At 41.0% G+C, this 13,166-nt stretch overlaps 1 protein-coding gene across 2 annotated transcripts in view; it reads right to left on the bottom strand.

The window, feature by feature from the left end:
- Positions 1-8,714, bottom strand: part of CAAP1 (caspase activity and apoptosis inhibitor 1) — a 41,306-nt gene extending 32,592 nt beyond the window's left edge. The window contains exons 1-2 of one of the 2 annotated variants that reach the window (XM_089487997.1): positions 8,453-8,714; positions 2,810-3,010 (exon numbers count right to left, since the gene is read on the bottom strand). In XM_089487997.1, coding sequence (XP_089344123.1) covers positions 2,810-3,010; positions 8,453-8,620 — 369 coding nt within the window. In that variant the 5' untranslated portion in view covers positions 8,621-8,714. Of the gene's footprint in view, positions 1-2,809; positions 3,011-8,253; positions 8,320-8,452 lie in introns of those variants that run through there. The other variant, XM_089488002.1, reaches the window with a different exon arrangement.
- Positions 8,715-13,166: the final 4,452 nt, after the last annotated feature.

The following is a 13,166-nucleotide window of genomic DNA, read 5'->3' on the forward strand; positions in this document are numbered from 1 at the left end:
GCTCCAGTTGTCTCCAGTCTTAATTTTGAATACAATGGCCCCTTAGTATCTGCTGGAATATCAAAATCCATGGATGCTCAAGTCCCATTACATACAATGGGGTAGAGACCATTCCTTTATACATTTCATAACCAAGGAGGATATTCTCTTTTTCCAAGAGACATAGAATACAGAGAATCTATGGTTAAATGACTTTATCTCGTGTTCTGTGAATACCTCACCTAGTAATAAGGAAGGAAGAGCACTAGGTGGTTTAGCAATTCTACAATAGGGTAGTAAAATGGGGTTCATTTATAGAAAAATGGCAAAATCAAGGTCTGCTTTTTGGAATTTATATATTTTTGGAATATTTTCAAGCCATGGATGGTTGAATTCATGGATAAAGAATCAACGGGTAAGGAGGGCTGATTGTATTGTACTATTCTCCAATAATGTGTAACACCATCATTTATTTATTATTAAAAATGTATATTCCAGACTTCAAAATCATTATGCCAGGAAGGTTTATAAACCCTATTATGAGAGAATAACATACATACCAATCTTATTACCTAGTCAGTTTCATGGATATGCTAACTCAAAATCATCATATGAGTAAATTGATCTAACAGAACTCTTGACTGGCAAAACCCAGACAATGTATGACCTGGGTCACAGAATAGTGCTCAAGCCTTAGAAGGCTGCTCAACTGTCATCTGGCAACAGACATTCCATCAAACTGCAACAGAATGACAGCAAGAAAGCAAATCCACCCATTGGCTATCCTGAGATACCAGCTTCATTTGGCTCATCCTCTCCCTAAACTGTTTTCATTCCAACTGACCATTATTAGTATTATGCAGTTGGCCCTAGGTATCCACTGGGGTTTGGTTCCAGGCGGCCCCGTGCGTAAAAAAAATCCGTGGGTGCTCAAGTCCCATTAAATATAATGGATAGTAAAATGGTGTCCCTTATATAAAATGGCAAAATCAAGGTTTGCTTTCTGGGAATTTATATATTTTAAAAATATTTTCAAGCCATGGATGCTTCAATCCGTAGATAAAAAATCCTTGAATAAGCAGGGAACACAGAACTATTTTACTGTGTGATTTTAACCAGTGCCTGAGTTCTCCCTGACTTCCTCTCCTCATTGATTTGTCCTTTTCTATTGAGTCTTCTAGATAGTAAATCTACAGAGTATCTCTGTATGCTGCTCTGGGAGACTTTTTTACGGGGAAATGCCTTAAAGAAATACCTCAAATAATTATAGTTTTTTGTGGTTTTTTTGGGCTATGTGACCATGTTCTAGAAGAGTTGGCAACATAGCCCGAAAAACCCACAAAAAACTATGGATGCTAGCCATGAAAGCCTCTGACTTCACCTCAAATAACTATTCAGTCCTGTGCAGCATGTCTCCTAAGAGTGAATTTGGACATCAATGAATTGGATCATTTCAATTAAATCTATGTATGTGAATAGGTATGTGTGTGTGTGTTATAGTTATGTCAAATGTGCAATTATGATGGTTGTAAGCAGCCTTGAATCCTGCAGTGGGAAAAAAGGCAAGATATCAGATAGACAGACAGACAAATAATAGATACATAGGAAAATTATCACAGAAATGAAATAACCACAGAAAAATTGCAATTAAATGTAGTGACTTTCATGCACAATAGAAAAGTTGCTATTTTCAATGCAAATAGCAGTACCACTCATGTTTCCTTTGCCTTCTTAAAATCTAAAGAAAACACATTCTGCTTTGGGGAATCTCTTAATTCTAACTGTAAGTTTAAAACAGCAATCCTACTGGTAAGTGGGGATGAATTGTAACATCACTAAGGGTGCATCTACAGTGTAAAAATAGTGAACTTTGACACCACTTTAATTGTCATGCCTCCATCCTAATCCTGGGATTTGTAGTTTGGTGAGGCACCAGCACTCTGGCAGAGAAGGCAAAAGACCATGTAAAACTACAAATCCCAGGAGTTCATAGGCTGAAGCTACACATCATTATTTCTAAAGTGTAAATGTACCCTGATAAATATGAAGCCCAGTAGTTTTTTTAATTATTTTTAATAGGTCTTCCTTTCTTTAGCTTTTTCTCCTATCTATTTCAAGGAGAAAGACGTCATCTCCATCAGTTCAAAGGCTAGTATAGATCTACTGCTTGTTCAGAGACATCTGAAGGCTGCAGCTCTTGCAGATCTCTCACCTCTTTACATGTGTCCAATAAGCCTGTCTTTGAAGTTAAACAACCATCAGTCCTGGAGGTTTCTGCAATGGCTGGAAGGGAAAGGGCATCCAAGTTCAGGTCATCCCCCACCCCTAAGAGTGGATTTCTGTCTTTGCCCTCAGAGGAAGGGATCCAATGGCCCCTTGAATGCCTTCCCATAGATTTTAAGATTATAGCCCAAGTTGCTAGAAGCTAAAATTGTTTTGTCTCTAGTTAGCAGCCCAAAAGAAAGATACAGACTATAAGCCAATATACAGTGTGATTTGTGGAACTGGGGAAAAAATTATGCTCACAAACTGATTATGACAGGATGTAATAACACATATTTAGCATATGAAATACATTTTTAATCCTGATAAAAGATGTAGAATTACTAGAGAAGGAACGAACATCACATTTTCGTCACACCAATGGTTCTCAAACTTCAGCTCCCAGAATCCCTCAGCATTGGCCATACTAGCTGAGACCTCTGGGGGTTGAAGTCCAAAACATTTGGAGGCCCAGTTTGAAAAACATGGCTTTATATTACTGTTTACAAAGTGTACAGACTTAGAATCATAGAGTTGGAAGAGACCACAAAATCTGACATTTCAGTACCTTTAAAACATCTGGCAACATTTTTTGCAATTTCTTTTCTCCTATGATATAGAAACATTGCCGAAGCATTTCCTTCTTGTCTGTGATGTAAAAACTAACTGGCTTTAGTTGCACACTGAGATCTAGTCCACCTTCTTCTATGTCACTGGGTTCTTGCCCCACGTCTTCCTTCTCTGGAACTTGTGGAGTACCTTTTGTTTCCTAAAATGACAGAGAAAACTGTTTCAGTCATGAGTCCATCAAAAATGTATTTGACTCTATAGCAATCTCAGCAACTGACAACCAGCATGGTGTAGTAGTTTGAGAGTTGGACTACAACTATGGAGACCAAGGTTTGAATCCTGTCTCAGCCATGAAAGCTACTGAGCGACAATGGGCAAGTCACACTCTCTCAGCTATGGCAAACCTCTTCTGAACAAATCTTGCCAAGAAAACCCCAGGATAGGGTTGCACACAACACACACACACACACACACAAGCTTTGTCTACAGACCTGACAGCAGAATCATATACATGTCTACTAAGAAATCCCACTGAGTTCTTGCTTAGTTAATATCCCACCTTTCATCCAAACTCAAGACAGCACACACGCCTCTTCTCTTCCACCACGTCATCCTCACAACAACCCTGTGAAATAGGCTAGGTTGTGAGAGAATAACTGTCCAAAGGTTACTTAGTGAGTTTCATAGCTCAATGGAGACTTGAACCTGGACCTCTCAAAATCACAGGAAGGAATACAACATGCTGGATATGACTGCTGCTGCTTCAGTCTCTCAGAGCTCCTGAAAATGGCAAAGGAGAGCAAACAGAAGAAGAAACTGGACAGGAAAAACAAAAGAGCATGTGTTTATTGGAATAGTAGATTGTTGTTGTGTGCCTTCAAGTCATTTCTGACTTATGGCAACTCTAAGGCAAACCAATCATGGAATTTTCTTAACAAGATTTGTTTGGAGGGACTTTACCTTTGACTTCCTCTGAGGCTGAGAGATCGTGACTTGCTCAAGGTCACCCAGCAGGTTTCCATGGCAGATATGGGATTCACACTTTGGCCTCCAAGTGTCCTAGGCCAATACTTGATGCTTATGTTTTGACTGTGCGCCTGCTCTATTATTTTAGTGATGTTTTAATTTTGTAATATTGATGTTTTAGCGTGTGTGCTGGTTTTTATTCTTCATTCATTTTGATTTCTTCTATGTGTTGAGCAAATCCTACAGGGCTCTATAAATAAATGTTACTAATAATAATAATACTCAAACCACAACACCATGCTGGCTATAAAAGTGGCATATATTTAATTCTTAGTTACAGTTAATACAGAAACTATGACATTGTGCCACTTTTTATTGGTAATTGTTTTTAATGGTATTTTAGGGTGGGAGGGAGATTGGGGAACTAGGATCTAATATGTCCTGTTATGATTTTATCTATTGATATTCATGTTTGATTTTATTGTTTTTGTTTGTTGTTACCCGCCTTGATCCAATACAGGGAGAGGCGGGATACAAATAAATATTATTATTATTATTATTATTATTATTATGGCCTTTATGGAAAATATATGTTTTGAGGAAGGATTTAAAAGAAGTATGAGGTGTAGTTTCAGAGGTGTTCTGGAAGAGATTTCCAGATACATGAGACAAGATAAGAAAAAGCAAAATCATTTGAGGGAGTGGGACCTCTGGATACCTAAAACATGGTGAAAATGCAGGAGCAAAAATGATAAGACAGGAACCTAAATCCTGTTGGTAGTCCTGACTAGAGTAGATCCATTGAATCGTTGGGATTTACCAACATATTGACTCAACAGTCAGCAACTGATTGAATAGATCTACTGTAGTTGGATTAACCAGCAGGATGCCAGCCAAGTAGTGACAGTCTATTAGGATAAACAGGATGGGAAGAAGGAAGCCATGAGGAGCATTGAAGGTAAAGAAGATAAGTGTGGACAGCACCTACGGTAATAGTAGACAAGAACCCAGAGATCTACAGGGGGTGGGTATGACATGATGAAAACAATAAGAGAGTAGGATGATTGTTTGGTACAGAGGAGTTTGGTACAGAGGTGAGGCAAAGAAAAACCTGTTGTTATTGTTGTTTGCCTCCTAGTCATTTTTTCACTTATGGCAACCCTAAGGCAAACCTATCATAGGGTTTTCTTGGAAAGTTTCTTCAGAGGGGTTTGCCATTGCCATTCTCTCAGGCTGAGAGTGGCTTGCCCAAGATACAGAGAAGAAATTTTCAGAAGGGTAACGTAACTATCTTTGCCTCTTACAGCAAAAGAAACAGTCCTGTGGTACCTTAAAAAGGTGTTACTTATTCTGAAGAAGTGACTGTAGTCTATGAAAGCTTATGCCAAATGAAGCCTGTTAATTGGTAAGATCCTGCAAAAAAAGATGTTAAAGAGAAGACTTCCACAATCAAGGTGAAAGACACTCAGAATGCAGACCAGTTTTGCTGTAAAGCCAGAGAGGGAGAAGCATATTTTTGAAATGGCTTAAAGAGAGAAGTGTCATGATTTGGCAATGGGTTGAGTATGTAGAAGAAAGGAAAATTATCAGTTATGAAGCCAAAATTACATGCTGCTTCAAAAGAGGGCATGAATGAGAGAAAAAAGGAAATCTTACAAAGGAAAATATAGAATTTGTACATGCTGAACTTCAGAGGACAATAAAGTGTCCAAGTGAAAAATAATAGAAGGGTATCTGGAGATTCATAATTGGGGTAAAAGAAAAAGTTCTCAAGTGGAGAGGTAAAGCTGAGTGTCATCAACACATAGAGCCTGTGAGATTTGATGAGGTCCCATGGGAATGTCTGCTGTCCAAAATATATAATTAGGAATAACTTGATCGTTAGCGTATGGCATTTTCCAAGCCACAAGATCTTTAGCATATGGCTTTTCCAACCTGGTGCCATATCACAACTTATCATTTGCCACGGTGATAATGAAATGTATTAGAACAACAAAGAAATAATAATAATAAAAACAACTATGTCCTCATCGGCATTGCAGAAATAATCCAGTTTGACACTGCTTTAAGTGCTATGGCTCTACGCTAGGGAACACTGGGATTTGTAGTTTCGTGAGCTATTTAGCCTTCTGTGTCAGCGCTCTGGCACCACAAGAAACTACAAATCCCAGAATTCCATAGCATTGAGCCATGGCAATTAAAGCAGTGTCAAACTGGATTATTTCTGCAGTGCAGATGAGGCCTATGAGAAGGTGCTTCCATTTTCCTTTCTTCAGTCTTCTCTCGGTCCCACCACCATCCCAGGCATGCTTGGTGAGGACATGAGAGAGGGCCTTCTCAGTGGCTGCTCCCACCCTCTGGAACTCTCTTCTGCGGGAGGCTAGGCTGGCCCCTTCCCAGCTTTCCTTTCGCCAGCAGGCAAAGACATTTCTATTCAAGCCGACTTTTAATTGTGGCTTTTAGAATCATAGAATTGTAGAGTTGGAAGAGACCCCAAGGGCCATCCAGTTCAACCCCATTCTGCCATGCAGGAAATCACAATCAAAGCATCCCCATTGACAGATGGCCATCCAGTCTCTGTTTGAAGACCTCTAAGGAAGGAGACTCCACTACACTCCTTCCTTAGAGGTCTTCAAACACTGAAAGGCTTTTATATGGGGCATGTACTTTAGATATTAAAAAAAACCCTTTTGGATAGTCTATATATGTTTTTGTATGTTTTATACTAATAGTCCTGATGAGAAATCTGTACTCAGGACAAGAACAGAACATGAAGAAACAGAATGGCTCCCAATTGGCAAAGGGGTTAGGCAGAGCTGCATCCTTTCACCCTATCTGTTCAACTTACATGCAGAACATATCATACGAAGAGCAGGCTTAGACTCAGAAAAAGGAGCAGAAAAGACAGGAGGAAGGGATATCAGCAATCTAAGATATGCAAACGACACCATACTACTAGCAGAAAACATCACAGGCTTGGAACCATTATTAAGGAAGGTCAAAGAAAAATGTACAAAGGCAGGCTTAATGCTGAACATAAAAAAAAAACCCAAAATAATGACCATGGAGGACCAAAGTATATTCAACACAGACAATGAAGGAATGGAAATAGCAAAAGAGTCCCCTATCAGGAATGAGACTGCAGTTAAGAAATCAGAAGAAGACTGGGAAGGGCAGCTATGAAAGAACTAGGCAGGATCCCAAAGAGTAAAAATATACAACTGAGCAGTTAAGTTAGACTAGTACTAGCCCAAGCCATAGTAGCCCCATCATCATGTACGGATGTGAGGGCTGGAGAGTGAGGAAAGCAGATAAGAAGAAAATCAATTCATTTGAGATGGAGAAGACTGCTGAGAATACTATGGATGGTCAAAAAGGGTCCTAGAACAGATAAAGCCTGAAGTCTCTATAGAAGTCAGGATGGCTAAATTGAAAGTCATGCTGTGTACACACATGAGAAAGGAAGAATCATTGGAAAAGGCCGTGATGCTGGGAAAGGTAGAAGGTAGTAGAAAGAGAGGAAGACCGCAAGCCAAATGGTTAGACTCAATGAAGGAGACCATGGACCTGGGCCTAAAAGACCTGAGTAGGAAGATAGAGGACAGGGGTCTTGGAGATGGTTCATCCACAGGGTTGCCATGAATCGAGGATGACTTGTGGGCAACTAACAACAAGGAAGAAATCCAGGAAGAGTTGCCTAAACTCCCATAGAGAACCGCTGAATAGAAGCAGAGAAGTGGAGGATAAGGGGCTCCTGGAGAAGTCTAATCCACAGGGAGGATGAGGAGGAACTGGAGCCATGTGTCCAAAGGAGGGCGACTAAAATGGTGAAGGGTCTGGAAGCCATGCCCTACGAGGAACAACTCAGGGAGCTGGGGATGTTCAGCCTGGAGAAGAGAAGGTTAAGATGTGATATGATAGCCCTGTTTAAATATCTGAAGGGATGTCATATTGAGGGGGGAGCAACCTTGTTTTCTGCTGCTCCAGAGAACAGGACCCAATGGAGCAATGGATGCAAGCTACAGGAAAAGAGATTCCACCTCAACATTAGGAGGAATGTCCTGACAGTAAGGGCTGTTTGACAGTGGAACAAACTCCCTTGGAGTGTCATAGAGTCTCCTTCTTTGGAGATCTTGAAGCAGAGGCTGGATGGCCATCTGTTAAGGGGGATGCTTTGACTGAGATGTTTATCACACTATACTCTTAAAGTGCTACTATTCCACTTTGACTGCTCTAGCTGCCTCCTGCTGCATTCTGGGATTTGCAGTTTTAAGGAGGGGTATTTAGAATTCTCAGGCAGAGAAGGAGGCAGCTAGAGCAGTCAAAGTGGAATAGTAGCACTATAAGAGTATAGTGTGATAAACATCTAGGAGTTCCTGCATGGCAGAATAAAGGGGTTGGACTGGGTGGCCCTTGTGGCCTCCTCCAACTCTGCGATCCTCGTGGTCCTGCTCTCTTTCCACTGCCCTCTACTACCTTTCCTAGCATTGTTGTTATTGTTGTTATTGGGCCACATCCGCCATTTTGTGGCGCCTGGGCCTCTTCCTTCTCTGGCTCAGCCAATTGCAAGGAGAGAGAGAGAGAGAGAGAGAGAGAGAGAGAGAGAGAGGGCCATCTGCGCCTGCGCACTCCCTCCCTCGACCCACTGCCAGCAGGGGCCACACTACTAGGATACCTCGCTGAAGCCGCCGTGTAGCAGCGCCTCCGTGCTCCGCCGCTTCCGTTCGCTGCCCCCGCCGCCGCCGCCGCCGGTGCTGCCCCCACCTCCCCCTCCTCCTTCCTCTGGGACGCCCAAACGGGAGCGGTGCCGCTTCTTCTCCTTTGGCAGTTTGCGGCCCGTCATCACGACCCCCTCCTCCGCTTCCTCCCTCGAAACGGCCGCGACGGGCCCTTGTCTCTTTAAGAACTATTAACCCGGGTGGGTGACTCTGCTGTCGCGGTTTGATGACGTCATCATAAACGCCGGGGCAATATAGAGATAAGAAATGGTAGAGTGTGTCATGGCAGCGGATGGAGAGACAGCTTCCTGGCAGCCTTTGAAGCTCCTTCGCATCCCCCCCCCCTCTCTCTCTCTGACAGAGAGAGAGAGAGAGATAAAATATCTCAGAGAGGGGGGTGGGAAGCATATATATAAGTCCACGAAATTATAGAGAGAGAGGGAGAGATAGGCTTCCCCCCCTCTCTCTCATATATATATATATATTCAAAGTCCAGGAAATTATATATCTATAAAAGAAGGAGAGGGAGTCCAGGAAATTATATATATAGAGAGACTCTCTCTCTCTCTCTCTCTCTCTCTCTCTATATATATATATATATATATATATATATATATATCTCAGAGAGAGGGGAAAAGCAGATATATATATATATATATATATATATATATATATATATATATATCCTGAACTTTGAAAATGTATATATTTTCAAAGTCCAGGAAATAAATATATATATATATATATATATATATATATATATGTATAGCTGCATCCCCCCTCTCTGAGATACATATATATTGACAATATATATATTCCCCTCTCCCTCTCTCTCTCTCTCTCTCTATCTATCTATATATATATATCAGAAATAGGGGAAAGCAGATTTATACACACACACACACATATTTATATATATATATATAAAATTTCCTGGACTTTGAAAATCTCCCAATTCCCAGGCATCCAGAAGGAGGAGGAGCCAGCCTGCAGAAAGATGCCCTCCCCATAGCATCTTAACTAAAGACAGAAACAACAAAATGCAGCCATCTTACTAACATCTCTGTGCCACTCTATTCTGCTTTGGTCAGGCCCCAACTAGAATATTGTGTTCAGTTCTGGGCATCACAACTCAAAAAGGACATTGAGAATCCACCTCAACATTAAGCTTCCTGACAGTAAGAACACACTCATATTTCGACAGTGGAACACACTCCCTTGGAGTGTGGTGGGGTCTCCTCCTTTGGAGGTCTTTAAATAGAGGCTAGTTCCTGCATGGCAGGGTTGGACTAGATGGCCTTGTGGTCCCTTCCAACTCTATGATTCCAACTCTATGATATATAATCCATGTTTGCCTTTCCAGGCAAACATTCTCTGAAGATGCCAGCCACAAATGCTGGTGAAACGTCAGAAAGAAACTCTGCTAGAACATGGCCACATAGCCCAAAAACCCCACAAAAAACCATGGATGCCTTCGAGTTTACATTATAATCCATGTTCTTTCTCATTTTCATCATGTACAATAAACATCCAAAATAGCAAAACAGTAATGCCTTTATTACACCAACGAAGATGCACAAAATACACCATTATGTATTCTGTGCATTTTGGTCAGTCCCATAAAGGCAAACGTCCCAGAGGTCCTTCTTTTCCAGGACCTGCCCTACATCTCAACTTTATGTCCAGGAGGAATTCCAGAATGTCCTCCCTTTTGAGCATTATGAACTAAGAAGCATGAATTAATGTTTATATATATATATATATATATAGAGAGAGAGAGAGAGAGAGAGAGCGCTCTTTTATTTGGTCATGCCCCACACTCAATATCCCACATTTGGCAGGGCCTTGTCCTTCTTTACTGTTATGAGGACACCTGGTCACCCTGGTCTTGTGTCGTGCAGGAAATGGATTGAAGAAGTGAAATATTAAAAGATGCCCTGGCATCAGTGGCAATGCTGTCCATCATTACAGTCTGGTGGAGAATTGTCTCAGGCACTGTTTGTCCACTTGCTGTGTGGTCAGTTATGGAGCCAGTGTGGTTTGAGTGCTGAACTACACTCGGGACATGGGTTCGAATGCTGGCTCGGCCATGAAACCCACTGGGTGACCTTGGGCTAGTCACACTCTCTCATCCATAGAGAACAGCAAAGGCAAACACCCTCTGAACAAGGTTTTCTTTTCCAGGACACATCCTACATTTCAACTTTCTGTCCAGGAGGAATTTCAAAATGTTCACCCTTTTGAGCTTGACTAAAAAGCATGGATTCATATTCATATTGGCGTTTGTAGCTTCTATTTGGTCATGTCCTACATTTTTCTTGAATGTCCTGCATTTAGCGATGCCTTGTCCTCTTTGGTGGTTATGACATCTGGTCACACTGCCTCTGAAGAGTCTTGCCAAAAAAAAACCCATAGTAGGTTCGCCTTGGGAAATGAAGACACACAACAACAACTTGGTCCACTTTTAATATTGCAAACCAGTTGGTTGAGCTGATTTGCATTTGGATGGGTTCCCTATCCACAGGTCCAGCACCCTTCAAGTTGCAGCAAAGATCTGTTTATCTCACTTGCCATCTGCTCAGTTTCAAGCCCATGGAATAGCAAGCAGACTACAAAATAAAATCTGTGTTTCTCGCACCAGAAAAAAAAAAGGTGGGGAAAGCAAATCTCTCTTAAGCTGCATCTGCACTGCAGGAATAATCCAGTTTGACACCACTTTCATATTCATGGCTCTGCTGTGAAATTCTAGGATTTGTAGTTTTGTGAGCTATTTAGCCTTCTTTGTCAGAAAGCTTTGGTACCACAACTACAAATCCCGGGCTTCCATAGGATGGAGCCATGGTAGTTAAAAGCGGTGTCAAACCTGATTATTTCTGCCATGTGGATGCTGCTTTGTGGAGCCTAGAAGCTGTTGTTAAAAAAAGGCAACTTTCCTCATGTCTTGACAGGTGGTTCATTTTCACACCAGCAAGGCCAACAGTGCCTCTGTTAAACATGTGCAAGCCAACCCATGGTTATTAAATCTTTTATAGGCAGGGCCAAGAGCTCTTATCACTGTTTCTCTATACTAGATGCACCTATTCTGCTCACCCACCCCTTGCAGGTAACTTTGACAAATGCCATCTAGCTCGTTGTGTAAAAAAAATCAGCCACAACCAAGGCATTGTGAATAATTCTTTCTGTAAGGAGCCAGCCTGCAACAAAAATGTCCTCATGTTTTCCTTTGCCAGCTTTTGTGTTTAGAATGGCTACTGCTATCAAGACAGGTAACAGGCCATTTTTGAAAGCAACCAAGAGTCCTGCAGCTCAGTAACCACTAAGAAATTTATTACACATCATGCGGCTTTTTGGACCTCAAGGCCACAAAAACTTGCGCTATACTGAACTTTAGTCTTTAATGTGCTATGACAGAACTCTTTTTTTCCCCTTGCAATAGATTACAACATGACTTTCTTTGGAAATTCAGTTTTGCGAACAGAATTGAAAGGGGCGGAATAAGTAAAAGGGAAAGCTGGAAGAGAGGGCCCATTGTACAGTCGGCCCTTCTTATACACGGATTTTTTATACATGGATTCAAGCATACACGGTTTGAAAATGTTCCAAAAAAGTATAAATTTCAAATATCAAACCTTGATTTTCCATTTTTATAAGGGACACCATTTTGCTCTGTCATTATATTTAATGGGACTTGAGCATACACGGATTGTGTTATCCACGGGGGAGCTTGGAACCAAACCTCAACGTATAACAAGGGTCCACTGTAGTTTTATCACTAGGTAAAGAAAGGGGATTTTGCTAGGTGTGGCATACAAAAGTAAGGAACTACAGAAAACCTGCTCTGCCTTAAAGGTAATATGAGCTTCTTGAAAATAGCTGCATCCTTTTCCATCACTGTGATCACACCATCCTAAAGTCCAAACTCCCCTAAAGTCCAAATATTACATGCAGGCAACAACCCAAAGGAATGATGAAATGCTATTCTAAAAGCATTTAAGTCTTCTACAGCTCGCCCAATATAATTTGAGCAAGTACAGCTCTTTACTGGAAGGGATTGTGGATCCTGTTAAAGGATGCAACACATGTTGAGGGATATGGGAGGATGCTCCTCAACTATCCGCTCTGAAATGTGCTTTCTAAAGTTTTTAATTACCAGTGTAGGGACTAATGTTCTTCACACATTAGAGCGTAACTATAGCAAAACATGTTTCCAGAGATTAATAGTTTGTTTTGATAAAGGGAAGTTAAGTAACAATGCAGTATTCTACATCTACCCAGATGTACATTTGAGTTCAGTAGAGTTCAGAGAGTTGTGCACAGGAGTGCTGTCAAAGACTATCAGACAAAAGTTACTTTTATTGTCAGGTAGCACATACAGTATCTACTGCAGTGGGGATTCCTGACAAATCTTATCATGGCACATTGGAATTTTGTCAGAGTACCTCCTAAGGAGGGAAATTTCCCAGAATAAAATTAGTACATTCGGATCTCAAATACTCATTTGCATATTTAGTATTGCAGCTATATTTCTAAATGTACAGGAACAAAGGATAAGCACAGGAGCTGCATGTTTCAGATAAGGAACTAAGAAATAATGCTGACATTTAGGTATAACGGATTAGACTTTAGAATGAACATCTCATCAATATGAATGAGATAGCTCATACTCTCCAG

This window comes from Sceloporus occidentalis, unplaced genomic scaffold (genome assembly GCF_023333645.1).
Source record: "Sceloporus occidentalis isolate IW3139 unplaced genomic scaffold, rSceOcc1.0.p SCAF_1, whole genome shotgun sequence".
In the NCBI taxonomy this organism is placed as follows: Eukaryota; Metazoa; Chordata; class Lepidosauria; order Squamata; family Phrynosomatidae; genus Sceloporus; species Sceloporus occidentalis.